This window comes from Gallus gallus, chromosome 10 (genome assembly GCF_016699485.2).
Source record: "Gallus gallus isolate bGalGal1 chromosome 10, bGalGal1.mat.broiler.GRCg7b, whole genome shotgun sequence".
Taxonomy (NCBI): domain Eukaryota; kingdom Metazoa; phylum Chordata; class Aves; order Galliformes; family Phasianidae; genus Gallus; species Gallus gallus.
In genome coordinates, this window is record NC_052541.1 from 1,365,414 (window position 1) to 1,391,776 (window position 26,363).

Genomic DNA, 26,363 nt, shown 5'->3' on the forward strand with positions numbered 1-26,363 from the left:
TCAGGAACCTGGGAGCCCCTACAGAGCATGCCTTCAGCATCCCATGAGCCGCATTGAGAAGCAAGCTCCAGCTGGAACCCTGAAACAGCATGTCCCAGGCCCTGCTCCAGTACCCACATCACCCACCATACCAGTTATCTCATCTTCCCCTATAAGAGATGAGAACAGCTCTAACCCAGGGGCAGAGAGCCCATGCACAAGGTGTGTGCAGGCTGAAAGAAGGGAGCACAGAGGGCTTTTTGCTGCAACGTGTTTATTATGTGCCAAAAACTACACCACAGCTTACTCCACGCGTCTGTAGGAGAGTGCAGTCTTGCCTGCATATACTACAATGAGGTAGAGACTTCACACACAGCTTCACGAAAACCCCACAAAGAGCAGCTGGGATATGCAACAATGCAACATCAGCTCAGCAGGAGAGGGAGAAATTATGACACTGGTTCTTTGGCACACAGCTTCTGATAGAGGGGAAAGTAAAAAAAAAATTCTCAAATCCCAGCAGCATTTCAGTCGACTGCACCATTACTTCATACATGTCTGAAACAAAAGGAAGAGTACTTGTCCCCTCTAAGAGAAAGGGCTCCTATGAACCTCCATCCGTCCACTGAAACGCAGCCCTTTTTTAGCTAGTTACAAAAGGAAAGTAAGTCCTGTGACTTTGTGATTAAAAACCTCTATCAACCCCCCTTAAGTGCAACAAACTATTTAAAACTATATACAGCAGCTCAGAGATCATTTATCCGGTCCAGTTTCAAATCCAGAAATCCTGTCCTGTTTCTGTTGCAAACACCTCGATTTACAACTTCCCACCAGCAGCCCCCAGACACAAATTGCAATAATGTTAAAAGCTGCCAGGAAAGAAAAATCTCTCATTTCAAACGACTTAAAAACTGTTTAAGAGTGTAAAAAGGAACTGGTAAAAACCCTTGAGCGTAAAATATGAAATATGATTTGGTTTAAATGAAGAGCAAAGTCTCCTTGTTGTTACAGTAAAAAACGCCAGCTGAACATTCAGTTTATGCCGTTCAGATGGGGGTTAAATGAATGGAAAGGCACTGTATGGCAACTGCAAAAAAATGGAGCCAATGAGACCTGCATTATTACCATCAGTATTGCAAGGAATGTAAAAAAGCGCCTTTAATAAATAAAAAACCTAGGTGAAGGCATCTGCATAAACACCTTCTCAACACGCGGCCCTTTTTGTTTCTCGTCAAACTAGGAACCAAAGTCTGGGAACTGCAGAATCACTTGAGGGGGCACTCCCCCCCTCAAAAACCCCAAACAAAACCCGACAAAATTCACTGTGCATTAGTGCAGAAACAAAAAGACCAGCAAGTGCAAACGTGAATGTAAGATTTTCCCATTAGTCCTCAGGAAGCGCGTTCCCAGCCTGGGTCTGGCACCAGCAGGCACGCTCGTGCGCTCTCCACTTGGCAGGTTAACAAAAGGACTTTCCCCCGCGCCCGCACCCCAACAGCCGCTTTAGCTGGAGTCCCCGTTCTTCTGGTTGCGCATCAGCGGGCGGTGGTGACGCAGGACCTCCATGGAGTGCTGCCAGTGCCAGCAGGAGCGGCAGAAGTACTTGAAGCAGATCTGAAGGGAGAGCAGAGGGGAAACAACACCAGTCAGGAGGGGCTCGCAGCCCCCTCTGCGCTCCCGCAGCCAGCACTGCGGATCTCCAAAGGCCATGTGGAGCCTGCGGCTCCCGCTTCAGCACCCTGTCCTCTGAGCAGCGCTCAGCGAGGACAACGCGCAACCCCAAGTACCCCAGCTGTGAAGAGCAGAGCCTGCTCATCCCCACACAGCATCGCCAGGAGGAAGCATTACCTGGTCCCTGCAGAAGAAAGGGCCAGGCTGAGCACTGCACACTTGGCACATGGAGTCTTCCAGGTACGGGTCGATCTGAACCTGCACCAAAAGCATGCAATCAGCACAAAACAGAGACAGGGCAGGCCCAGCAGGACCACCCAGAGCAGCCTCAGAGGGATACAGGGCCATGCCGGTCAGGGTGCCCCCAGCAGCGCCACCCATCACCTACACAATCAGCTCTCCAGCCGCCCCTGCTCCTCTCACCTTTTTAGTAAACTTGGTTGTTTTGATTTCTACAAACGCAGCAGTCACTGCCTTCAGGTAGCTGCGCTGGTTGTTGAAGGTGACGCGGCCAGACCCTAGGAGAAGCCAGAGCACAAGTGTTAGTCCAACCCAGGGGCAGGAAGCAGAGGGTAGGAAGCACTCTGAGTGGCTGGTTAGGATGTGGCAGTGCTCCCAGGAGCAACAGCAGCAAGCTCCACGCCTGCACCTGAAATAAGCTGGTGCTGAGACAGCTCAGCAGCTTTTATTTTAAGCCTCCCACTCATCCCGGAGTCTTGCATTTTGCATCCTCACTGGCAGTCAGCAGTACTGCTGCACCACTTGTTTCCAGCCAAGTTTTATTATGCTGCAGAAAAAAACACCTATGCTTACCTACAAGTTCTCTTTGTTAGCCTAACAGGAGCTATGACTGACACAGTGCTCCCATGTGCTGGCAGCTGGAGCTGAAGGCATCACTCAGAATATGTTTATGCCTTGTCCAGGCCACCCAGCCTGTCCTGCAGTGCTGGGTGGATGCCAGAGGTTGCTCTGGGCATTAGTCTGTACTTAATAATCACAGCTGGGCTCAGGGAATTCTTCTCTCTAAGAAGGTCGTGTACATCTAGTGGGACCCTAAAAGCCACCTGGGCAGGGGCTCTCTTCTGACTCAGAGGGCACACAGCCCCTTCTGAAACTCCTCATGACCACAGTCAGGCACTGATTTATCACACAACCTGCCTCCAGAGGGATCATCCTCTGCCTGAGAGCACTCAGCATGAGGCAGGTTGCTGCCCTAATGAGCCTTCTGCCAATCCAGAAACAGTCAGGGGAGTCTGGGGCAGTGTCTCAGCACAGGAGACTTCAGCCAGCCTTAAGCCAAGTGAAAGCACAGTCCATTTACTGAGCTGAGCTCACATTGCTACAGCTCTAATTCTGCACGGCGAAAGTGCAAATCTGCTGTTCAGAGCCAGAGATCTCTCTCAGTGGAGGGAGCGACCTGAGCTCAGCACAAGGAGGCTTCAAGGTTGTGCTCTAGGCCCTCACGCTGCCAGCACAGAACAGCTTGTTGGGCAAGGCTTCAAGACTTCATCCACAGTCTTATGGGAACTCAGAGCTTGCTTAAAGTCTCCTACCTCCATTCCCCACTTCTCAAGACTATCCCCCAAAAGCCACCTCAGCATCTAGTACCACAAGCATATCCTAAATCCAGGCCTTGAGCACAAACCTTGACCAGAAGTCTGAAAGCTGTGTAAGGACAGTACTGAACAGCATATCAGGATCATTAGCAGTTGACTGGCTGTGCACAGCAACAAACCAGAGCAGAAAGCCCTTCAGAAGTGCCTGAAGAGGTGTCAAAAACATCGAGCTGCTGCAGAATAACCCAGAACCTTCCAGTTGCCAGGCTCTGTCAGCACACCCAAGGCTTGACTTGCATCCCTACATCCTTGTGGGACATCCACTCCTAGGGATGGCTGCCTGTCCCACCGGCTGCTTGCTCCCTAGAGCTCACCAAGGGACCAAGCAGCAGGCACTGCTGCAGCCTGGGCATCTCCAAGTGCACCACAGTGGGGTGAGCACTCACCAATGGGGTACTTGTGCTTGTCCGTGTCGATGCCAGCATAGATCACTCCTCCAAACAGGTCACACATGACAGCTGCCAGGGCCTCTGCATTCAGCATCCCATGCAGAGCCCCGACAAACACCGTCTTGCTGGGATCCAGCCGCTGGGAGGGGCTGCGCACAAAGTTACTGTCTGCCAGCACCCACGGGATCACCTGCACCTGAAATGATGCACAAGCAAGTCAGTCAGCCAGCAGGAACAAACCCAGGTCCTCAAGACTTCACCCCCTGTTTGTAAATGCCTCTTTAATTATTGCTGTTCAGGGTCCACATCCAGGGCACAGCAGCTCTGGAGCTCCAGATGCAAGGAGAACACACACCACCCTGTTTTGCTTTCAGACAAAGCAGAATCCAAAACATCAGTCCACTGGAGCTGGCAGCCAGGGAACAATCCATGCATGACCAATTTTACCTACCGCCTGCCCCTGTGTTCCTAACCCAGAAGCCTACTGCTGAAAGGGACTGACAAAACCACCCACCGCCAACTCCAACAGGAGCTTCCATCTGCTAGACAGCTGATACAGGGCTCTGAAGAGGAGTGGCTCTGCCAGAGCTAAGTCACCAGGCGCAGAAGTGCTGCCAATAGCCAAACAGAAGAGTTGTCTGGAGTGAAATTAGTTTGCACCTATCTAGGTGAGAGTTGAATCTCGATTCTTTAACTCTACAAACTTGTGAGCAGTACCTGATCTACATTTAAGGCCTCGCTCCTGCGCAGGGCAGCAGCTGCAGGATCTAAAGTATCTGCCTGCAGTAAGCACCAAACTCATCCCTTCTGGAAGCAGGCAGGGTTTAATAAAGATCAGAACATGGTAAGTATCTCTTCAAGATGAGGGTATGCAGAAGCGATGGGCCTGCTCACCTCTTTGCAGCGCATCCTGCGGCTGGACATCTTGAAATAGTACTCACTGAGCCCGTCAGGGCTCAGCAGGTCCTGCGAGCACGCCTGCAGCAGAGCACGCACAGACTTCTCCGATTCAAACACCAGGTACACATATCCTTTGGAGGTAAAGGTAGAAAAACAGCATTAGGACTGTGGTGAAAGAAAGGGGATCACCTCAGTTTGCAAATTCCTTCAGAATCACTCTCAGTACTTTCAGCATCTGCACTGCATCTCTGTTGCTCTGCCCAACCCCTTCTTGCAGGAGGTTCCTGCTCAAGTACTAGGGGCAAGATGTACTAGTGATATACAGAGCTGGAGAAAAGCCCACCTCTCCATCAGAAGATACCTGTGTTCAGGGTCATCTATGTCACACCCTCCTTGCACACAGCCACATTTAGATGTGACAGGGGCCTTGCCACAGCACAGGCTGCAGGAGAGTAGGTTTGGCTTTGCACATCAGATGTCTGAGCCCAAAAACTTTGATGCAGAGCTTTGCATCACTGTCAGTGCCAGCACTCTGCATCTCACATCACTTTGGTGATCAAGCAAGGCTATTAGACACTGCCAGCCTATAAACCAGTCATCACATTTGTGACGCTGTAGCTCATTACTGCTTACACATTAACCCAACAACTGCAGGGTTTAGCCACAAGGCTGTTCCACTCACTGGTACCCACAGCTTTCTGCAAACTTTTGCATTCACCACACACTTTATGCCAAGGTGCGTGTGTCTTGGGTGCTTGCACTGGCAGAGGAGAACAGCAGCCACCACCAGAGCAGAATGGTCCCACAGTGGGCTCCAGAAGCACCAACAGGTGTTTTGCACCCCAGTGCTTCAACCCATCCCTGCTAGGGACAGGCCAGATGCTGACTCAAGTGAGAGTGAAACATTTACCCTAGGGTGCTCTGTACCATCCAGTCACCAGCATGCAGCCATACCATCCCAGCATCTGTGCTGTAACATAGCATGGGAAAAAAGTAACCCTACCGTGTCGCTATTACCTTTAGGCATATTACCTTTGGGAGGGCAGCGTGGGTGTTTGCCATCCTTACCAGGCCACTGCACACTCAGTGAGCCAAACGCACGGAAGGTGTTGATCAGTCCAACTGCATATGGGAGAAGAGAAGTCAGCGTCCTTACAAATAGCTACACCCCCATATCACTTCAGCCCCCTGCCTCCCCCATGAGCTGTAGGGGCTGGCAGCAGCACCCCAGGGAGAAGGGAAGCCCACCTGGTGCCCAGCCAAAGCAAGAGCACATGGATGCAGGTTGCTCACCTTCTGTGATGTCCCATGGGACTCCTCCTAGGAACACTTTGCAGGAGTAGACAGGGTTCTTGTAGTTTCTCGGGGGCAGCTGCCCACTCCAGGTGCAGGTCGCTTCATTCACAGCTTGGACAGACACAAGCAGAGCTCAGAACAGGAGCTCCCCCATAAGCACTCCCCTGTAAGACTCCAAGCAAATACCCACAGCTAATGAAGCCAGCTAAGACCCACTATTTGAATTACCTGCTGCTTGCCTGTGCAGCCTGGCTTCTCTTTCAATACTGAAGGGATCTTCTGGAGAGTCCAGGAGATCCCAGGAAGGCCACGCAGAAGCTCCAGGCCATCTTTTCGATGCACTGGCTGGGGGGGAAGTGACTGCAGCCAAAGCAGCTTGATCTTGATCCATCCGTGATCCCACTCCCATCTTGAGGGGGTCTCTTGACACTCCACTGAGGGGCAGGAAGGGCAGAGGTGGGGAGATACGAAGGCTCGACTGCAAGAGAAAGCCCACATAAGAACCAGTCTTCCAAGCAGGACACAGAAGCACAGACTGGGTCAGCAAGATAGACGCTCGCCTTACTTGCTAGCTTCCAAATTTAGCTGTGCTTCAGGGAGCTTGAGCAGGCTAGACCCAGTTTACTCTAGAAAAAGTGGGCCTACAGAGGGGCACAGTCAAAACAGAAGGGCAATAAAAGGCACAGAATGGAGCTCAAAATGAGTCCAGGCTGGAGACAGCTGCACCCACTGACACTGTAGTCCTGCACACCTGTACTCTCCAGAAGCGTGGAGAGATGCCACAAGCCAGAGAGCCAGGCTGCAGAGAGCAGACACAGGACCCAAACTTACAATCAAGTCCGAGAGGTGGTCAGAGCCCGAGCTGAACCCACTGGTGTCTGAGTCAGAAGGGCTGCTGGAACGTGAGTCCAGGAGGGAGCGGGAATCCAGGCGGGAATTCCTCAGTGCCGGCGCAGAAAACTTTTCTGATATGTCTGAGCCAATAGGGTCTAGGGGCAGGAAACCCAGTGGGGGCTTCCCCAGGACATTCCCCAGAGGGCTACTCAGCATGCTGAGAACTGCAAGAGAGAAACAGCCTGTGTTTTTGAAGTCAGACTTGCGTACAAGAGCCAATAGACAAGTATGCAACAGACTACCTCCCCACACAGTAGGTTTTCCCTCCTGCTGTGGCAAAAAAAGGTAAGAAAATGCCTTGCAATGAAGCCAGCAGAGTGCTGGAACATTCAGGGGTGCTCAGCTCCCAGCACCCTGCTTTGCAGGCCAGCATGAGAGGGAAGGCAGCGTGCACTTGGCCACACAGTATCCCACCGGGGCATGGCCCAAGCCAGCTCTATTCAAGAGGAGCAAGTCTCAGCAAGCTGAGCATGTCCCCAAGCCCAACAAAAAGAGCAAAGCATTCAGAAATGGTTTTAATTATTCAGAGGCTGCAAAACAAGGCAGCCTGCCCTGAAGCTTTCAGTTCTCAGGGAGGAGAGTTTGGGATCCATTTGATAGCCTCTGAACTACCTGATCTCAGAAGGTCTTAACGCAGGTTTCCAGGAGCTCTTGTGCAGAAGGAGTAACAGTTTAACACCATCCCCAAACCAGGTGAGTAACAAAAACATGCTATCATACTGAGGTACACTACAGTCAGTAGACACCAGCATTGCTCCAGAGTCAGGGAAAGTTGCCCGAAGCAAGAAGTGGGGACACACCTGCCCCAGTCTCCACACCTTCTGGAAGCTGTCATCTCTACTCTCATGCTACACAGTAAGGAATCTCAAAACATCAACAGAAAACCCAGTCTGGCACAAGCAGATTTTGAGGAAACTACTCAAGGCAGAACTGATCCACAGGAACTCACTGCTGGATCCACAGCATTCCCCCATACATTTGTAGAGCTTTACCCCTGAAAGTTACCAGCACACTTACAGTTACACAGCACAGGGCTGGACTAAGCACTGTGCCAAAAAGGTACTCGGAAACAGACTGTCTGCATGGTAAAGTAACAGGGAGCTTTTTGAATATCTGCTCAACTCCCCCCGCAGCAGAGCTCACACCCAAACCAGCAACAGTCAGATCAAGCCCACAGCCACAGAAAGCCTCAGCAGTACTTACAGTCAGCAGAGCACAAGTGGAGCAGCAGCAAACTGAGGGAGAGCTGCTGCAGGCAGCCTACAGCTGGGAGGAGGCTGCTCCCTCCTTGTCACAGCACAGAGCAGGGCTGAGCATCTCCCAGCCCAGGCAAGCCGCGCTACGCTGGTTCGCCGACTTCTCTGAAGCCACGTGATTGCATTTAAAAATACAGCCAGCATATTGTTCAAGGGAGACAGCTGAATTTGTTAAGCAGGCTCAAAAATCTGATTAGTCACTAAACACTACAAGAGTCAGAGCACAGCAGCCGATCCCAAGGCCCAAGCCTCACAGCTGGCAAACACTCCAGTGTTGAAGTCCTCCTCCTAGTTGATGCCCTCCTCCTAGCAGGCAGCACAGCCCTGCAACTCCACTCCTGGTTACAGCACTACCTTTGAAGTCGCAGGACCAGAACCTCAACTAGGTTGCAGCAGCAAGGGTTCAAGGGCACAGCAGAAGCTCCAAATTGTTCTGGGGAGCTCAGTAGTTTCACCCTCATCCATGCCACAACACTGACTTGCTAAAGCCACCACTTATGCATTTGCTCCCAGGACTGCTGGGATGTCACTGCAGCTCGGAAAACAATAAGACCAGCAGGAGTGCCTGAGAGCAGCAGGACTGCTGGTCTTTTAAGGGGTCAAGTGCTCAGGCATCCGAGAAGCCTAGGGCAGCTGAGTTGCAGCACCTACCACCAAGTTGGCTACAATCAATCTCTGGTTCAGAAAGCACTGGCATCCTGCTGTTAATACAGACAGATTTTATTTACTCCGGAAGCTTCCTAACAGCTCTGAGTGCTGAGATTCTGGGAGACCCCACAAGACCCTAGATGGTCCACAGGCTTGGCAGAACACAGCAACCCTCAGGAACATGAGGAGGAAGAGCTGCAAACCAGGCTCAGTGCTTGCTCCTCTGCATTTGTCAGGCAATCAGGTTGCATCCCCTGGAGCCAGCCGCTGCAGGTAGCCTAGGAAACATTGGCACTGGAGACCAGATCTTGTTTCCCTCTGCACATCTCCACTGCCCCAGAGTACCCAAATGCAGCCAGCTCTAGCTCCCTGTGCTCAGATAATTTGGGCCACTCAATAAAAACACCATTCCTTCCGGGACATTGCCCTGTCCCTCCCTCCCTCCCGCAGAAGAGGAGACTTGAACCATCTTTAGTGCATAGGCAAGATGTATCAGCAATTTCTGGTATCAAGAGCATCCCTGGAGATCCTGAAGTGGAACAGCAGACAGATAATACTTCCCCCTCCCCCCCCCCCCCCCCAACATTGTCTGAGCAGTGAAGTGCAAGCAATTAAGTATTTTTCACACTTATGCTGGAAATTTCAGTCTGAGGGGTCAACATGATTCCTGTCCACAGCAGCACCAGTGTCTGGAGAACAGCAGGTCACAGAAATCTTCTGGAAATTTTCAGGCCTCTGCTCAGAGCTGCAAGAGAGGCACATGCCAACTCTCCTTTGCAGGGGACAGCAAAACCAATAGCTTTTAATAGAAACTCCGCTCTGACTTTTGACTCACTGCTGCAGCTCTAACAACTGAATTTGGAGCCAGCATGCTCCATCTCTGAGCATGTCAGCCAAACACTGACAGATTTAAAAGCAGTCTTGACACCAGCGTGGCACTATTCCATACAGCAGGTGCTCAGGTCACTCTCTAGAGAATGACCATTGGAGGATCTAGTCCTATCCCTTGCTGGAGCTTCTCCTTTGTAAATGCCATCAGAGCAGCACTGGTGTGATGTGCCCTCTGCGCTCCTGCATCATCTTGGGGCTCTGAGACACAAACATCTTGAATCCATCACACCCAAGATGTCCAAGCCACATGTTTCACAGCAGGAGCATACAGCCACAGGCTCAGCTTTTTTTCCAGCTAATTCTGTCCTGTAGACCCCAATTCAGCCCTTAACTCCACTCACCAACCATTGAGCGGCCACATTTAATCTGAACTTATCCTGCCCCAAGCTCCATCAGAGCAGGCTGCGGTTGGTGGCACATACCCTGGGAAAGGCACCCCAACAACAAGGCATCCAATACCCAACACAGCCCATCCCACTTTTTATTCTTCCGTGCTCCAGCTAGATTTGCAATGTAATGCACTTGGCATTAAAGAAATATGGCTTTCTTCCCTGCATACTATGATTTACAGCCACTTAAGGATTAGACCTTCCTGGTAGTTTAGACCAAGTATATTTTACAAGAAGCAAATATAAAGATGAGCCTCGCATAGACAGGCTTACTACTGCTAGCAGTTTAGGGAAGGACTCTGGGCAAATAAAAACATGTTACCACTATGCTGATAACAAACAACACTTTACTGCATTGAGTAAGACCTTAAGATAAGCACTGGTGACTGAATTCTTATTCCTGGCAATAAAAAGCTCTGCCACTGTTGAGCTGTACTCCCACTGATGACTCCTGCCTCAGCTTCAGGCTGCAAGAGACCACACAGCAGAACAAGCATGTTCAGCACAGCTGCAAGCACAGCAGCACCTCTGCTGCATGGTGCATCAGTTCCAGACAGGTCATCTAGAAAATGAGCCCTGCCCAGTGCAATAACACTCACATCACACTTCTGTGTCCTTTTGCTCAAGATCTTCCTGACAGAAACACTGCTTTCAGTCCCCCCACAAGCACAGGTAACCATGGGCACATACAAGACACTCCTGCTGAGCCCAGCAGTATGCCAGGCCCTGGATCTCTGCATTACAAGCATGCAGGTGCCAGACATTTCTTGACGTGTGTGTGTGTGTGTGTGTGTGTGTGTGTGAGACACTGCTTTTGGCAATGGCACCAAGCACTAGATGAGCACAGGCACCCACTTTTTGGAGTCGTGCTCTGAATACATATTGCAGCCTTTGAAAGCTCGCTGCAGGGCTAGAGAAAGCCTATTTAGAAGGGACCAGGACTTGCATGAGCAGGTCAGCAACACCAAGCCCAATAGATGGTTGCTTCTGCAGGCTGACAGCACCAGCAAGGTTAGACCAAAATGTCCCTTTCTCTCCAGATACTACTTATACTGCAAGCCTGCCCTGCTGTCCTCACCTCCTTGAGGATGTGAGGGTAAAGAGATGAATAGGAACACATAACAGGACAAGCAGGGCAGAGGAGGTGGCTTTCAGAGCCACCATGCTTCTGCTTCTACTTGCTGACACCTGCTGCACCCAGAGGCTGCAGAGCCACACACACATTTGAGGCACAGTGGCAGAGGAGGAAAGCAGCGTGATCAAGGCCTTGGAGACTGAACACAGTGCAGTTTCTTTGTCATTTGTCAAATAAGCCTGTAGAGGGGAAAAAAAAGCTGATGTCCCAAACAATAGCCTGCTGCAGTTCCAGAAAAACAGCTCGTCTGCAGTTTCTACTGCCCAGCCAGACTCTACCCTGGTAGGGTGGGAAAAGGCTGAATGTTTTAGTCAGCCAAAAAGCAGCACCTCCTACAGACACTAAGCAGCTTCATGGCATGAGAAACATTTGCATGTCTGAAAGGCAAACGGGCACCTTAACCACCTCCTACAGCTACAGCTAACGCCTCTGTAGTCACAGCAGCGATGCAGCCAAACAGGCTGCCAGAGCCAGTTCTCCCCCTTCCACCACACTAGCCTGCTCACCACAGGGATAGAGCAATCCACACTGCAGACTAACCCAAAGCCAAGTTTTGGCACTTCTTGCCTGCATCCACTGAGTCGCACAATGCCTGGGGGAGCCAGAACACCTGCAGCCACAGAAAACAGAAATGGGCAAGATCTGCAGCAGACAAGTGGTAACGACAAAAAACTCTTCTTCCTAAGCACAGCAGCCACAGGACATGGAGGTAGGAGATTTTGGAGCCTTACATGCTCAGAGCTCACCGGAGCCAGACCCAGTACCACTAATCTGAGCTTGGATGCCTCCTGAGGACTGGCTCAAATCCTCTTCATTTCACTATGCTCCTACAATTCCAAATCGAGAAAAATCACTGCCATTGCAAGAAGAGTCACCTGAAGTCAGATGGTAACATCACAAAAAAAGTCTCAGCCATCTCATACCAAATGCTAACATCCAAGGAAAGCAGTGTTCAGATCCACAGATGTGATGTACCTGCAGCAAACAGCAACTAAATAGTAACTATCACACAGCCCTTTTTGTTTCTGAACTACAGAAGAGGAACCTCTGCTCTGACAGATTCTTCATTTGGGACAAAGAAGAACTGAGGATATTCAGGCAGCTATTTCTGGTTTGCGACAAATGAGGCAGGGGAATAAAAAAAATGCAGCATGATCCCACAGCTGAACCACAGAATTAGAGAAAGGACACCTGAGGTCTATTCTTGGTTCTGGCACCAACATGCTAAGTCACTTCCCCAGCATGCCCTAAGAAATGGAAACAGCAGCAGAAGCAGGAACATAGGCTTACTGCCTATTGCTTATTAATGTCTGTGAGCACAGGTCCTCCTCCTGCTCCTAGCAAGCAGGACCTGCTGACAACAGACTTGACTGCTTCTTCACACAGGGAATTTAGTATGATATTTCTGGGAGAGGAAAACAGATGCCTAGGGTAGATTTAAAAATCAGTGAGGACAGCTAAACACAACTCAGGATTTTACAGGCATGCAGGCAAAACTCATTAAGTAGGCTGCCACAACTGTGTCTTTAAAGAGATCAGAACACTGAAATACAGCAAGGTCTAACCTGTATCAATCCCAGATAAATTTAAAAGCTAACATATTCAGGTCAAATTCCACATAAGTCTCACATCTGCAAGACTCAAGAACAAACACTTCTATATTTAAGTACTAAACTCCTCTCCATTATCTGCTGCAGCATCCAGGGTGCAAATTCTGCAGCATGTGTTAGCTTCCGTGATAACAAGGCTGAGGCTGACTCATTTTCATTGCTCAGCTGCATCACAGTTTGTGGGGGTGTCAAGTCAATCGGGATACCAGTCTCCAGAAAAGTTCTTCAGAGGATGTCTGGGTGAGGCAGCAGGCTGCAGCAAAGGAAGAGCAACTAAAGACAGGCTGCGGTCCCAATCACAAGCCTGAGCTGGCAGCAGCACAGCCATCACCTGTGATTCAGCGGTTTTGCCAGCATCTAAGGGAACAATCCAACAGAGGAGCTCTGAGAGGCAGACACCAGGTGCAGAGACAGCACTGGCTGCAGGGACCCTGAGCAGCAGTAGGGCACTGTCCCCATCCTGTTTACTGAGTCCCATATAGCCCATATGGTCACAGCTCCAGATCCACTGCGCTTTTTGGGAGCAGATATTTCCAAGCCAGCTCAGTGAGACACTGGTGATTTGTCTCAAGCCTGTGGCCAGGCAGGCTCCAGTAGCTTTCTCTCTGCTCTGGGCAGATGCAGCATGGATGAGAACTTCCAGAAGTCCCCTCCAACTTGACTTACCCCCCAAAACCTGGAGACAACTAGCCAAGAGCACTGCAGAGAGACCAATAGGCCCCATCTTACAGCAGCAGCACAAAAAGTCTGCTTGGAGGGATTTCAGCTGCCACAAACTGACCAGAAGACTCCCCTGCTGGCTCACCTGTGTCCCCATTGACTCAGCAGCAGCAAACAAAAGTCATCCACAAACTTGAGCCAAAGGTGGCAGCAGACCAAGCCTCTCACAGCTGCTCTGCCCAAACATCTCTCCCACCGCTCAGGCATCCAGAGGCACACAGGCTGGAAAAAGACTTATCTGCCTTATTTCGCATAATTTTGGGGATGAATATTAACCTTGCACTTATCTGTTACCTCCAACGGTCAGACAGCAGCAACAGCCCCTTGGGATGCACCATGACATCCTTCCCTCCACAGAAGGAAAGGGACTCTTGTTGGTGCATCCCTACTCCTGCATGCTGCCTCCAGCACAAGACAAAAGCCTACTCTGATCCACTCCAACTCTTGCTGGATCTAAGCAGAGATGCTGGTTAGGTTTCTGTTTAAGATGCTCATCTACTTGCATCTTCTCTTTTACAGCATCAGTGCAAGTAAAAAATAAGCCCGTTTGGGAAAAGCTGCTCAAATGGAAGCTCTAAGAGCTAGATTAAGAGTAACTTCCACTAGAATCCAATTGCAAACTCAACATTTTGATACTTGTTTTACTTATTCGATACATACTTTATTCTGCTAAGGATCAAATACTGCTGCTACATGAACAACCTACATTTGTCAAGTGCACCGGGCTTTCTATTTCACAGCATGGCCAGCAGCTGGGAAATCAGCCCACGAAGTTGCTGAAATATTCTCAAGACAAGTGCACACTGAGCATCCTCACTGAGTGCATTCTCCAAAAAGCCCTACAAAAGCTATGAGGGTGTGGGGCAAGCTTTCTGTAAGGGCATTGTGTAGGTACTGCTCAAGTGCAACTGCCAAACAGGAGACCACACAAGCCAAGCCAGCTCCCAGCTTTGAGCACTACATATCCTCCCTTACCACATTTAATCATAATTAATCTCCCAATATAAAATAATGCAGCTGTTTGTACTCCACTCCGCAAGTTTGCAGATGACACCAAGCTGAGCCATGCAGTCTACACCAGAGGGAAGGAAAGCCATCCAGAAGGACCTGGACAGGCTGGAGAAGTGGGTCCATGAGTACCTAATGAGGTTCAGCAAGACCAGTGATGCACTTGGGCCAGGGCAATCCCAGGTGTTTATACAGATTGGGGGAAAACCTCTTGAGAGCAGCCCTGTGGAGAAGGACTCAGGCATCCTGAGAAACAAGAAGCTGGACATGAGCCAGCAGTGTGCGCTTGCAGCCCAGAAGGCCAACTGTGTTCTGGGCTGCATTAAAAAAAAAAGGGGTGGCCAGCAGGGAGAGGGAGGTGATCGTGCCCCTCTACTCAGCTCTTGTGAGGCCCCATCCGGAGTACTGCGTCCAGGCCTGAGGACCCCAGTACAGGAAGGACGTGGAGCTCTTGGAGTGGGTCCAGAGGAGGGCCACTAAGAGGGTCACTAAGAGGACTGGAGCACCTCTCCTATGAGGAAAGGTTGAAGGAACTGGGCTTGTTTAGGAGAAAAGAAGGCTCCGGAGAGACCTCATCATGGCCTTCTAGTACTTAAAGGGAGCATATAAACAGGAGGGGAAATGGCTGTTTATGAGGGTGGACAATGACAGGACAAGCGGGAATGGTTTTCAACTGAGACAGGGGAGGTTTAGGTTGGATATTAGGAGGAAGTTTTTCACCCAGAGGGTGGTGACGCCCTGGAACAGGTTGCCCAAGGAGGCTGTGGATGCTCCATCCCTGGAGGCATTCAAGGCCAGGCTGGATGTGGCTCTGGGCAGCCTGGTCTGGTGGTTGGCAATCCCACCCATAGCAGGGGGATGAAACTAGATGATCTTTAGCCTCCTTTAGCAAAAGAGAATAAACAGAATAGACAACCTGGGGACTTCCTCACCCAGATCCTGCCCCTCCAGGGGCTGAGCTGAGCACTCAGAGCAAGCATCTCCAGCCCACTAAGAAGGACAGTGATTGCTGCATGCTCATTAGCAACAGCCACCCTAGACTCATTAGCAACACACCAATCTCAATCGTGGTCTGTGCCACAGCTACAGTTAGTGCTACCCCACAGAAAGCTAGGTGCTTCCTGCTTCCTTCTGCCAAAGCTAATCAGATGTGGAGAATGGGATTACTCAGTCACCTGCTGCCATGTATATGGTATTCTAGGAACAGTTTGAAAGCAGCCAGTCCTGTCCTGGGGGAGCAGCTCACAAGTCCCCCTCACTGCTCACAAGAGATTAGGCCAGGAGTCCATGGAAATAGCTGTGCTTCTTCCTGTGCAACAGCTTATCTTTCAAGAGACATCCTCCTTCAGGAGATGGGGTTTTGCCTGGCAGACCCTGAACAGAGGCTTCAGCTCTCATCCAGGCAATGCACAACAGCTTGCCTGCAGCTCCAGCCCAGAAGATTTTAAGCAGTCACAGATAATCAGTACATTCATGTTTAAGAAAAAAAGTTGCTGCGCTGTAGGAAGCAGGAAAATTGAGGATTGAGAAGAACTACCTCAGCTCATTTCCCAGCACTGGAGCTGTAACCTCGCAGGATGAGATGGCAGTAGAGGGTATCTGTGCAGTTGGAGCTGCAGCTTCCAGAGCAGATTTAAGACAAGGTGGAATTCACTGCTCCACCAGGGTGATGCTTAGGAATTTGGTGACATTTAGGAACTGCCTATCTGTTCAGACCGTCCTTAAGCAAAGAGGGTGTTCAGGCCTTCAGTAGGCAAAGCCATCACCAGCAATTTCCAAAAGCACTGGAAGCAACCTACAGTGCAGTCTCAGAGGCTGGTGATCTCCTATGGGAGGCTAAAGGAACAAGCTCCTTCTGTTTACAATGATGGGAACAAAGCAGAATGCTAAAACTGCCCCCAACCACTGCCTGCATCTGGGCCAGAATCTGTCAGTCAGTAACCAGATGCAACACAGGACAGAGCCCCAGACCAAGCTCAGGGGAACAGCACAGAAAACTCTTATAGAGCACTTGCTAACTGCTAAATCCCACTTTAACAGACTGGTTTGAGAATACTTTCCCAGTAGGTAAGCCTGCCTGTCCCACATAAGCTGAAACTAACCCTACGCAGGACAGATCAGACAAGCCATCCCAAGCTGCCAGCAAAAGCTGTCCAGGGAGACATGAAATTCATATGCGGATCTGCTCAGGTGCTGCTGTCACCAGTTCTTGGGGCAAGAATTGGAATGACACTGCACTTGCTTGTGCTGCTGTAGGAGCAGGGAAAATAAAGGGTACCACCAAGGGCTGTCCCACCTCACCAGCCTCTGTAAAGACAGAATTTGATGCAAGCTGCTGCCTGATGTGGGATACTTGAAAGAAGGGGAAATGCTGCCTCAAGAAACACAGCTGGGATTCCAGAACTGGAAGCACTTGAGGTCAGTTTCCTGCAAAAGCCCCTCCCTAGGCCACAGAGCAGCCATCTGTGACTGAAAGAAGTACCTCCAGCCTGACAGATCTAGTGGCAGCAGTGGGCTTGATGTGCCTTCTCCGCTATGAGACAGCAGTTCACTCCTACAGCCAATAAATGCAAACAGCTCCAGCCTGCAGCAGCTGCCGCCTCCCAAAGAGGCTCTCTCAGACACCAGCTTCAGGGCCTGGCAGTGCAGCTGGCACGCTCTCAAGGGCTAAGGACACATCCTCAGCGCATTACGGCACTGCACCCAAAAGGAAGGCACACTGCAAATAGCCTGGTCTGCACACAGGCATTTCAGCATCCTGGCAAGGGGGACAAGAGCATCCAAACCATCCTTGCTACACCTCAGCATGTCACCCAGTCCTGCACCACAGCATTGCTCAAGGTGCACAAGGTGACACCCAGAAGGTCTGCAGCCAGCAGGTCCTTCCCTTTGGCTCAGAGCTCTGCACTCACAGCAGAGGAGGTACCAGCTCATCAGTACTCAAGTACAGGCACTGCAGGGGATCACATTAGCAGTATTTTTAGCCTGATTGTTAGGTTTTTACTTTTTTTTTTTGAAAAAAACAAAACACTTCCACACTTCTAGCCACCTCCCTGTGGGTCTGTGCAGCTGAGTCACTGCTGGAACCTTCCAATGGTTGGGTGCCAGCAGCACAGCAACACCATCCTTCCCCAGTCCCTAGACACAGTCCACTGTTGACATCCTCACTTGCATGCAGGACACCCCCCATGGAGAAGCCCAGGCTGCAAGGCCAGGCATCAGGAGCACCCACACACAGCAGCATCCTGCTTACATCCTCCCTCTTGTAGCCATGGCACATCTAGGCCACCTGTAAACATCAGCTGCTGGGACCTGTACAGCTTTCAGCCACACAGAAAGGAGCTCTGCAGCCTTTCTGGGGAAGCTCCTGAGCTACACAACCTCCCAAGGAGCTCTGCGCTGCTACTCCAGGGCCATCAGAGAGCAGAAGCTCTGGCTCTGCAGACGTGGGAGGTGCGGGCAGGCTTGAGCAACATAACAGCCATGCACAGATACCAGCATTTCACTTTTCTGTAGTTCTTGAAGCAGGAAGTGAATAGGCTAGAAGTGCTCATTGGCCTGCCTCACTACTGCACATCCTGAAGGCAGGGAGGGATGGAGAGGGGCAAATGCCATCTCAGGAGCATGACAGCTTTTGCCACACAGCCTGAGATTCCTCTGGGTGAAGGAGAACAGTTGCATTTGAGCTGGTTTACACGCCAGTCATCCCCACCTCCTGTTCTAAGTGAATACCAGAAGTAACAAATGATGGAAATTGAAGTTATTGGTGTAGGTGCCTTAGGACAGGCTGTGCACAGAGCTCTTTATATCCCCATCATCCCATGATGTTTCAGCAGGCAATGACTGAAGGACACGTAGCAAGAGCATGATATTCCCTTGCTCATTAGGGGAAACCCTGAGGACCATGTGCTACACCAGAGCAAGACTAGAGCTGCTGCAGCCTGACTGTAACAAACTTGAGCACCCGTGCTAGGGCTCACACTTCAGCTTGCATGCCCTGCCTTATAGAAGCTGGATGTGGGTAGCCCTGGAGCTATCTACATTCCTAACAGCAGCAACTTCATGCCTGGAGCCTCCCGTGTCACCCCAGTCTGTGCAGAGATGCACTGCCCTTTTAACAAAGCAGCAGCACACTGCTATAAAGGGATGAGTTTCTGTAGCAACCAGGCTGAACTTGTACAAACTCTGCCAAAGCACTAGATCTTTCCACGGACTGATACTTGAAAGAGCACAGCAGTGCTTGCAGAGCTGCTCTTTACAGCCCTGTGGGGCTGGAAAATAAATTAGTCCCTCTCTATCACAGCCAGCACCCCACAGCCAGGCAGATGCACCAAGTTCATGCACACAACACCCCTTCCTCCTCCTGCACACACGCAGCTTCACAGAGGGCTGGTGCTTCTGCAAGAGTTCTGACTCCTGCATGGTGCTGGGTACTCCCAAGAGCTCCCTACCCCACCAGAAATGAGGGAGCAGACTGGGCAGGACTGAGGAAAGGGCAAGGCAACAGCAAGGCCACTATCTCACAGGCAGCTGATCACAAAGGTTTGCACAGGACCACAGGAGTTAAAACAAAAAGCCATTCTGCTGTGTCTCCTCAGAGCAGTCATGTAGTAGAAGCAGGAAAGGGTCTCTCCAAGTACTGCAGGCAGCTGGGCCCCAGACACAGAGCCAGGTGCTGTTACAGCAAGGGGGTCCCTCTGCAAGCACACATCCTGCCAATCACCAGGGATTTTTGCCGGCTGCAAAGTTGAGCTCTGCTCACAGCTGGCATGCTCAGCTCTAAGGCACCACACCCCCAACCCACCCAGGGAGCACGTTCCTGCTCTGTTGCATTATTCCTCTGCCAGCCCAGGCACTTCTGCATGCAGTGAAAAGGCAGCAGAGCAAAAGGGGCTGTGGCACAGCTTCCCAACTCAACCCTGCCCTCACCACATTACAAAAGCACTAGAGGTTGATAAACCCCCACCAGTAGCTACTAGCACCCTATTACACTCAGCATTAGCTTAAAAAGGGCAAAAAAATAATACAAATTAATCCAACAACTGTTGCAGCATGTATCAGCAGACTCACCGGATTGTGGGCTAGTTTGTGCTGCAGCATCAGTGTCCTGGGTGCTCCAAGGTCTGTCCCACCCCGTAAGGTTGAGGGACTGCAGGCCAAGGCACAGGTCGTTGGTATCAGGGAGGCCACGGGAAGACTCTTGGGTGGATGTGGGGAAAAGCATCCTGCTCGCCACTGCTTCGTCAGAGTCCTGGAAGTCTGCTCAGATGGAGAACAAACAGAAGCTGGAGAGTTCAGGGCTGCTTTTTTCTTTCAAAAGGAGTTTTCCAAAGCGTTAAGCCCCACGGCAGGTCTCGTGCTGCTCTGAAGCTGCTGCCACCACAGCCAGCAGTCGCACCCCAAAAGGGAGGGCCACCATATGTCCAGAATCTAGCCCCCCCACCCCCCTCAGCCCCTCCACCTTCCTATCCCGCCTGCATTACTGACTGGGTCAGCATGTGACCAGGCTGCTGATGCTTACTGTGCTGACAGTGACGTCACTCAGCCATGCAACAGAACCGCATCAGCTCTTAGAAGATAGAGGTAAGAAGAAAGGATGGATTCCCCGGAAAGAGAAGGCAGCAGGTAGGAGGAGGGAAGGGGCACAGCTCTGGTAAGCCAGGCAGCACAAAGCAGAGCTCCACAGCACAGCAGACAGCAATCCCCCCCAGCAACGACAAAGCAGACAGTTAGTTTGAGTGCTACCCAGCTCTCCTGTCCCCGCCTCCCTTCCACCCACAAAACCCAAAAAACACTTTAGTCCTGGACAGCCTCCAGCTGCTGGCTCCAATTCAGAGCCCAACGCAAAGCTTCACAATTCTGCTAGCATCATCTGTTCGGCTCAGCTCAGCCACTCTGTCACCCTGACTCTGCATTGTTTACCACTGAGTAACAAGGATAACCTTCACACCCTCCCACCCCCCAAACTACTGAGAGGGAAGCATATTATCCTGCTCCAGTCTGTATGAGTGCAGCACACCAATCCCACTTCCCATTGGGATTTTCCACGGCCTATTTCCCTTCCACCCGCTGGTCTCCCCCATCCCTCCCCTCCCTGCACAAGCCCACAGTACTGGAGACAGCAGGCTCCTGCCTCGGTTTAAGCCTGTGCCAACAGCCTAAGGAAACACAGCAGGTTCATAGCCTGCAAATTCCAGCTTAGTGTGGGATCTGGGGGCTGATGAAACCACACGATGCTCCAAAAATCTGAGTCAGAGGGTATTTATAAGCTGGCTCCTTGGTGGTGGCAGCTGTCTCCTCCTCCCCCTGCCCCCTTCCCTCCCACTGTGCCATCATATGTGCACCCTGTGCATGCCACTCGCAGCTCAAGCCCATCACGTTATCCCTCACGTGCCATCCCAGACACCCCAGAGTCCTCTTCCACTCAGCCAGCACCAAGGTGAGGCCCTTGCTTTCATCCTACAGTGGTTTCAGGAGCACAAGCTCCATGGTCAGGATGTGACAGGGTAGAACAGTACAGGACTTAACTGGGATAGCATCCATTCATTCTCCTGCTCCCCTATTATTACCAGGGCAAGCTGCAGCACCAACTCAGTCACATTTCAACCAAGCACCTGTAACAGCACTGAGTATTTTTCTGACAGTATCACACTGCATCTTCAGCTGGGTGTTTTGTTGCATTAGTTCCTCCAGTATAGTTTTTGTTTTTGGACGGGCCCTAAAAGCATTAGCAACCCAGCTGTATGGAGAAGAGGACAAAAGCACATTGCTCAGACAACTCAGTTCCCACAGCAACCACAACTTGCCCATATGAATATGCAGCATTCCTCTGATTATGGCAATGCACAAGTGCTTTGCTCAAGCCCACAGCCCTGGCAAGAGCAGGATCTCATCACCAGGTTCTCTACCATCTTCAAGATCAGCCCCCATCACACAATATTCTGGCAAGCAGGACATGGGGCAGAAGGGATTAATTTCCTACAGGAATCCAGCCCGAATAATCATAACCTCAAATCAGTTGCAAGTACATGACTACCAAATATTAGTTTCACGTTGCAACCCAATGCAGCCCAGCCCAATGCTTTGCTGCAGCCTTTTCCAAGCCCACATAGCCATCCTCAATTGTTGCAACCTGGACTTTTCCCTGGAACTGCCACTAGAACCCAACAATGCTGGCAGAGGGAGCTGCAGAGCTGCACTGGTCTTGTGCCCAAGCCAGCTGGGTTTTGTTTCAGCAGCATTCTGAGGTCCTTAGCACAAGACTTCTTAACAAGTTGCATCTCAGCACAGGTCAGCCCTTAGGTTCAACCCCACCAGCTGGCTTACACAAGCTGCAGCCACCTGTCCCCCCAGCCCTGCACTCCCCACTGAAACCAGCCTAGACAGTTCCCCAGCTGGGCTAGGAAAGCCATGCAGTTAAAGCCACACTACCAAGAGTTAGTTTTAGCCTGGCTCCTTTCCCCAGTCTGGTATGCAGTGTGGCTGCACCAGCAGGCATTTGAAATAGGAAAGTACTTAGGAAATTACAACCTAAGCCTGCATGGAGAAAACAAGACACTGAGCTTGAAACATGAGAAAGAGGTGGAAGTAGAATGATTAAGCACACCTGCATTCAGCATAGGCTGCAGCCACATGGAGGTCTCCCTGCCCTCCCACTTATTTCTAGCAGAGCACTGATAGAGGGTTCCACAAACAAGGCCCTCAAGAGTAGGGCATACATACACAACCAGGCTGCAAAGCAGAAAGGAAGGCTCACTGACACTGAGACATCTTGGTGTGCAACAGCATTGCCTGAGGCTGACCTTTTAAATCTAATCCAGTAAAGTAGGAGGTAAAGTGAGCATTTCTAAGCCCAATGGGTCACAGCAGAGGCACCCTTTTGCCTTTCACATCTTTTATCCTTCTAATTTCAAAGGCTACTAGGAGTTGCATCCATGAAAATTAAGCTTCTCAAATATGATTTGCGCACAAGACTGAAACAAATCTTCAGCGAAAGCCTTTAGAGGATGAGCCAATGGTACTTCTCAGGTACAACCAGGGATCACTGGGGGCTTAGGAAAGCTCTTGTTAGGCATAAACCTACTAGTTGCACAACTAAGCATCTTCCCTGTAATCTGGAAGACTTTTAAGTAGATAAATTTGGTGCCACATGAACTATCTCTTTGAAGGCATTTGCCTTATTTTGGTAACCACAAGCACCTGAGCTGACAGCAACCATTTAGGAAGCTACATGGGGCCACAGCTGATCTGCTGCTTCACCTACCTCAACAAGCAAGGGACTGATGTAGGACTACTGCATCAAAACCTGAATGACTGAGCACCTCACCAGCACAGCAGGTCAGGAAACCCACAGGAAGCCTGCTGGATCTCCAGCATATGGAATATATATATGTCAAAGGCAGTAGACACTGCATCTTTTAAGGACACACAGGTACCAAATTTAGCTATCCCAGCTCTGCATGCCAGGTGTACAGCATTTACTTGGGCAAAGCAGAACAGCCCTCAGTGCAACCTGGTAGCAGCTTTGCTCTAGCTACCCTGCTAACCCCAAGTAAGCAGGGCCACATTCCAGATGACCATTTACAGCATGTTGTCCCCTCATCCCAGGTGCCTCACATCCAGTGCTCCTGGCACGTATGCTGGTAGCCACAAGGCTGTGAAGAACACAGGCACTCACATTGTAGTACCATGGAGTGCTTGTGTGGGTGGCTCAGCAAGAGATGCCATTAGCTAACTGCAATTGAGAGTGGGCAGGAAGCAAATTTAGTCTTGGTTTGCATTTATCCTTTAGTTTTTCATAGGTAAAGCAGATACTTGGAATCATTAAGGGCTGATGGGCCACACCAGCAGCTTTACACACACCTTGGCACCTCAAGCCACTCCCACCCATGGAAAATAGTTTAAGCATCTCTCAATCCCCTGCACAATGGATGGTCGATTTACAACAAAACAATGGCTATATTTGGAGTACTTGTTAGCCATCTTAAGCCTGCCTGCTTTAGTTGAAACTCCAGTCAGTTTAGCCAGGTGAGCAAACAAAGGCTAAAGAGAAGGAGCTTTACTCGCTGTTCTACTTAATTAAGCTGGACACTGTGCCTACAGAACATGATGGCAATTTCCAAAGCTGGTTTAGCTTTCTTAACTAAACCTGGCAGCAGCACTTTCCACCCAGCAATGCCTGGCTTTCAAGTCTGGCAAACAAATCCACCTGAAAAAGCCGTGCAACAAAAGCTACTTGAAGATTGGCTTTGCTCACCTCCTCACCCAGACTGGGCTGAGCCACCACACTGAGGAAGCTCTGCCTTTCAGGCTAGTTCTCTGAAGAAAAGCAGGTATTTGGAAGTAATCCTGCCTCCAAAGCCATCAGACAAGTTCCACAGTTTCACTGCGCCCTACAGCACCAGGCTGACCTGAGTCTTATGTTTGGGATGCTCCAGGAGCAATCACCCATAAAAACCACACAGCAGTCAGGGCCTGACAACTCTGATCATTTTGACAAGGCAATTAAGTTCACCAAGGAATATCGTGAACTGCAAAGTTATCTTTAACATTAGGTATGCCCAAGTAAGCCTCCAGCAGCAGTCCCTTTGCCATACAGCTCTGCCCAGAGCAGAATAACTTCCCAAATGTATCAGAAATAAAAGCATGAATGAGGCTTTTGCCATGTTACTCAGTCCAATGTCATTCTGACCAGCACACCTTGACTCCATATTAGCAAAAGGCCATGAACTCCTGCAGTCCCTCCTTCACTGCATATAATCCTCTTACTGCTGAATGGCATTGCTTAAACACACATCCAATCCAGGATAAATTTAGTTTGACCTGAGGAAACAACTGAGAAGCTTGAGGACGACAAATAGATTTGAAGTACAAGGATTTCCCCTGCTGGAGCACATCTCTTCCAAGAAACTTTATGCAGATCCCAACAGAGGCACCGCATCCCAGCAGCATCATAGGTTTATTTTATTATTACTCCCTTACCCTTCTAGGGCATCAAGGCCAGACGCAATGCTGACAGCTACTCTTTTAAGGGACAGAAGAGTCTAACCAGTTCAACAGCAGCCTCTACAAAAGCATTAATAACCATACCACTGACCTGAATGAGTTAATCACTATGCAACCACTCAGAAGCTGACAGCATATCTTCAGAGCTGTTTCACTAGCCATGCCAGGTATAGATCCCTACCCAGAAAGGAACAATCCACGCTTCCTCTGGCATTTCTGCGGTGCCAGCGCAGATCACATGGCCGGATCAGCCCTTGGTGCAGAGCTAAACCCTTTCAATACTCAGGAGATTAAGCTGCACTGGAAGTTACCTGGTAGCAGTCACTGTGCTAGTTCAGAACAAAACTGCACTACGCAAGCAGCCACCAGATCCACTAGACACCAGTTTGCAGCTTCCTGCACTCAGTTAGTTAAGAAAACCTGCCACGAAGGGCAGCTGCAAATGAATTCTGCCTGCCTACAAGGTTACCAGTTGGTGAGGTTTTTCCTTCCCACTCTGTTTCGGGACACACCTAGAGCACCACTTTCCTTCCAGTAATGGCCAGAGCACTTACTGACCCCATAACTCAGAAGCAAAAATAGCCATCTCTATCCAGCACCCAAACCCTTGGCACAAGCACTGCTGCGCAGAAGCACCAGCAACACCAGGCTGGGAGCACGTACATTTTGTGGCAGACCTCCCCCACTCTAAAGGGACAAGAGCACACCTAAAGTCAGTCTGGGCCCAACACTCCTCACTTTAGCACACAGCCTCCTGCTCTGAGGCAAATCGAATGCAAAGCAGAGCATTCCCACTGCCCCCAGCCTGCAGGAAGCAGGGCCTGCTGCACTACTTCCACAGCTACGTCACCTGGCAAGACGTCACGCTTGCTTTTTGTGATGGGAGTGGTGCAGACACCACTGAAGTCCAAAGAGTTGTCCAGCATGGCATTTATCCTGCGGAATATATCTGCATTGCTGCAAGTGGAAAGGGCAGGGGCATCTGGGCTGTCCCAGCAGTCCTTTATGCTCCTCCCTCTGTCTTCCTTCTGGAAAGAGAGAAGGAGCATCAGTGGCAAGCAGGGTAGCGAGTAGTAGCCTGCTTTTAAAACCCCTATTAGCTTTAGGTCACTTCACTGTCCTGGTTTAGGAACAAGTTTCCCATTATCCGTGGGCAATCACACGGACAGGGGTGCTGGCGCAGCAGCGAACCTCCCCGCCCGCGGGGCCACCCCGAAACTCTCCTCAGCAACCGCTTTCCCGCCCAATCTCCTCAGCGCCCCGCTCCCGCCCAGCGCTCACCCCACTGCCCACGTGCGAAGTCACGTGACGACGGCGAGCTCTCCCCCTTCCTTCCCCCCCCCATCCCCTTCACCCCCGGCACCGCGCATGCTCGCTCTTTCCCTCACCGGCGGGAACGCCATGAGCGCTGCCGAAGGGGGGCGAATCTCGAGGGAGCGGCTACAGGCGGCGCCCCCTCCGCCCCGCCGGGCTTTTATGGGCCGGCGCGCATGCGCGCAGCGCCGCCTCGCGCCCCCTGGGGCGGTTGCCCCGCGCCCGCTGGCGAGGTGCGCCGTGCTCTCCGCGGCCGCGCGCAGCTGTGCTCGTCAGCCTGGCGTGCAGTAACACCTGGTGGCCTCCCAGGGCTCCCTCCCCACACTGAGCAACTGAGGCTCGGGTTGGAAGAGACCGTAAGGATCGTGGAGCTCCAGCCCTGCCGCGGGCTGCCCAGCGCCCACCCGTGTCCTTGTCACCTCCGGGGATGGGGCACCCACAGCTCTGGGCAGCAGTGCCAGCGCCTCACCGCCTCTGGGTCAACAGCGTCCTCCTCACACCTCACCTCCACGTCCCCTCTGTTAATTTAAAGCCATCCTCCCATTTCTGTTGCCATCAGACAGTGTAAAAAGTCCTTCCCCTTCTGCATATGCCCTGCATATGCAAGGCTGCGGTGAGGTCTCCCCATGAGGGCTCTGTCCC

At 51.0% G+C, this 26,363-nt stretch overlaps 1 protein-coding gene across 7 annotated transcripts; it reads right to left on the reverse strand.

The window, feature by feature from the left end:
• Nucleotides 1-236: 236 nt before the first annotated feature.
• Nucleotides 237-25,863, reverse strand: CPEB1 (cytoplasmic polyadenylation element binding protein 1). Of its 7 annotated transcripts, none has more exons than NM_001293219.3 (12): nucleotides 25,796-25,863; nucleotides 25,258-25,435; nucleotides 19,473-19,661; nucleotides 6,683-6,909; nucleotides 6,080-6,329; nucleotides 5,849-5,962; nucleotides 5,588-5,677; nucleotides 4,550-4,686; nucleotides 3,653-3,851; nucleotides 2,074-2,168; nucleotides 1,828-1,908; nucleotides 237-1,593 (listed from the first exon to the last, which is right to left on the reverse strand). In NM_001293219.3, the coding sequence occupies exons 1-12, from the start codon at nucleotides 25,808-25,810 to the stop codon at nucleotides 1,483-1,485; spliced, it is 1,686 nt and encodes a 561-aa protein (NP_001280148.1). In that variant the 5' UTR covers nucleotides 25,811-25,863; the 3' UTR covers nucleotides 237-1,482. The 7 variants fall into 7 exon arrangements, with proteins under 7 accessions (NP_001280148.1, XP_004943687.1, NP_001385015.1 ...); XM_004943630.5 differs by having other exon boundaries at nucleotides 5,573-5,677; NM_001398086.1 differs by lacking the exon at nucleotides 25,796-25,863 and adding an exon at nucleotides 25,689-25,723.
• Nucleotides 25,864-26,363: the final 500 nt, after the last annotated feature.

Excerpts from the sequence above, each read along its gene's own strand:
- CPEB1 (XM_025153815.3), bottom strand. The coding sequence starts at position 25,456 with ATGCTCCTTCTCTCTTTCCAGAAGGAAGACAGAGGGAGGAGCATAAAG. Across the intron at positions 19,662-25,257 it reads CAAGCGTGACGTCTTGCCAG|ACTTCCAGGACTCTGACGAA; the intron begins GTGACGTAGCTG and ends CCATCTGAGCAG. Across the intron at positions 5,678-5,848 it reads CCCATGGGACATCACAGAAG|TTGGACTGATCAACACCTTC; the intron begins GTGAGCAACCTG and ends TCCCATATGCAG.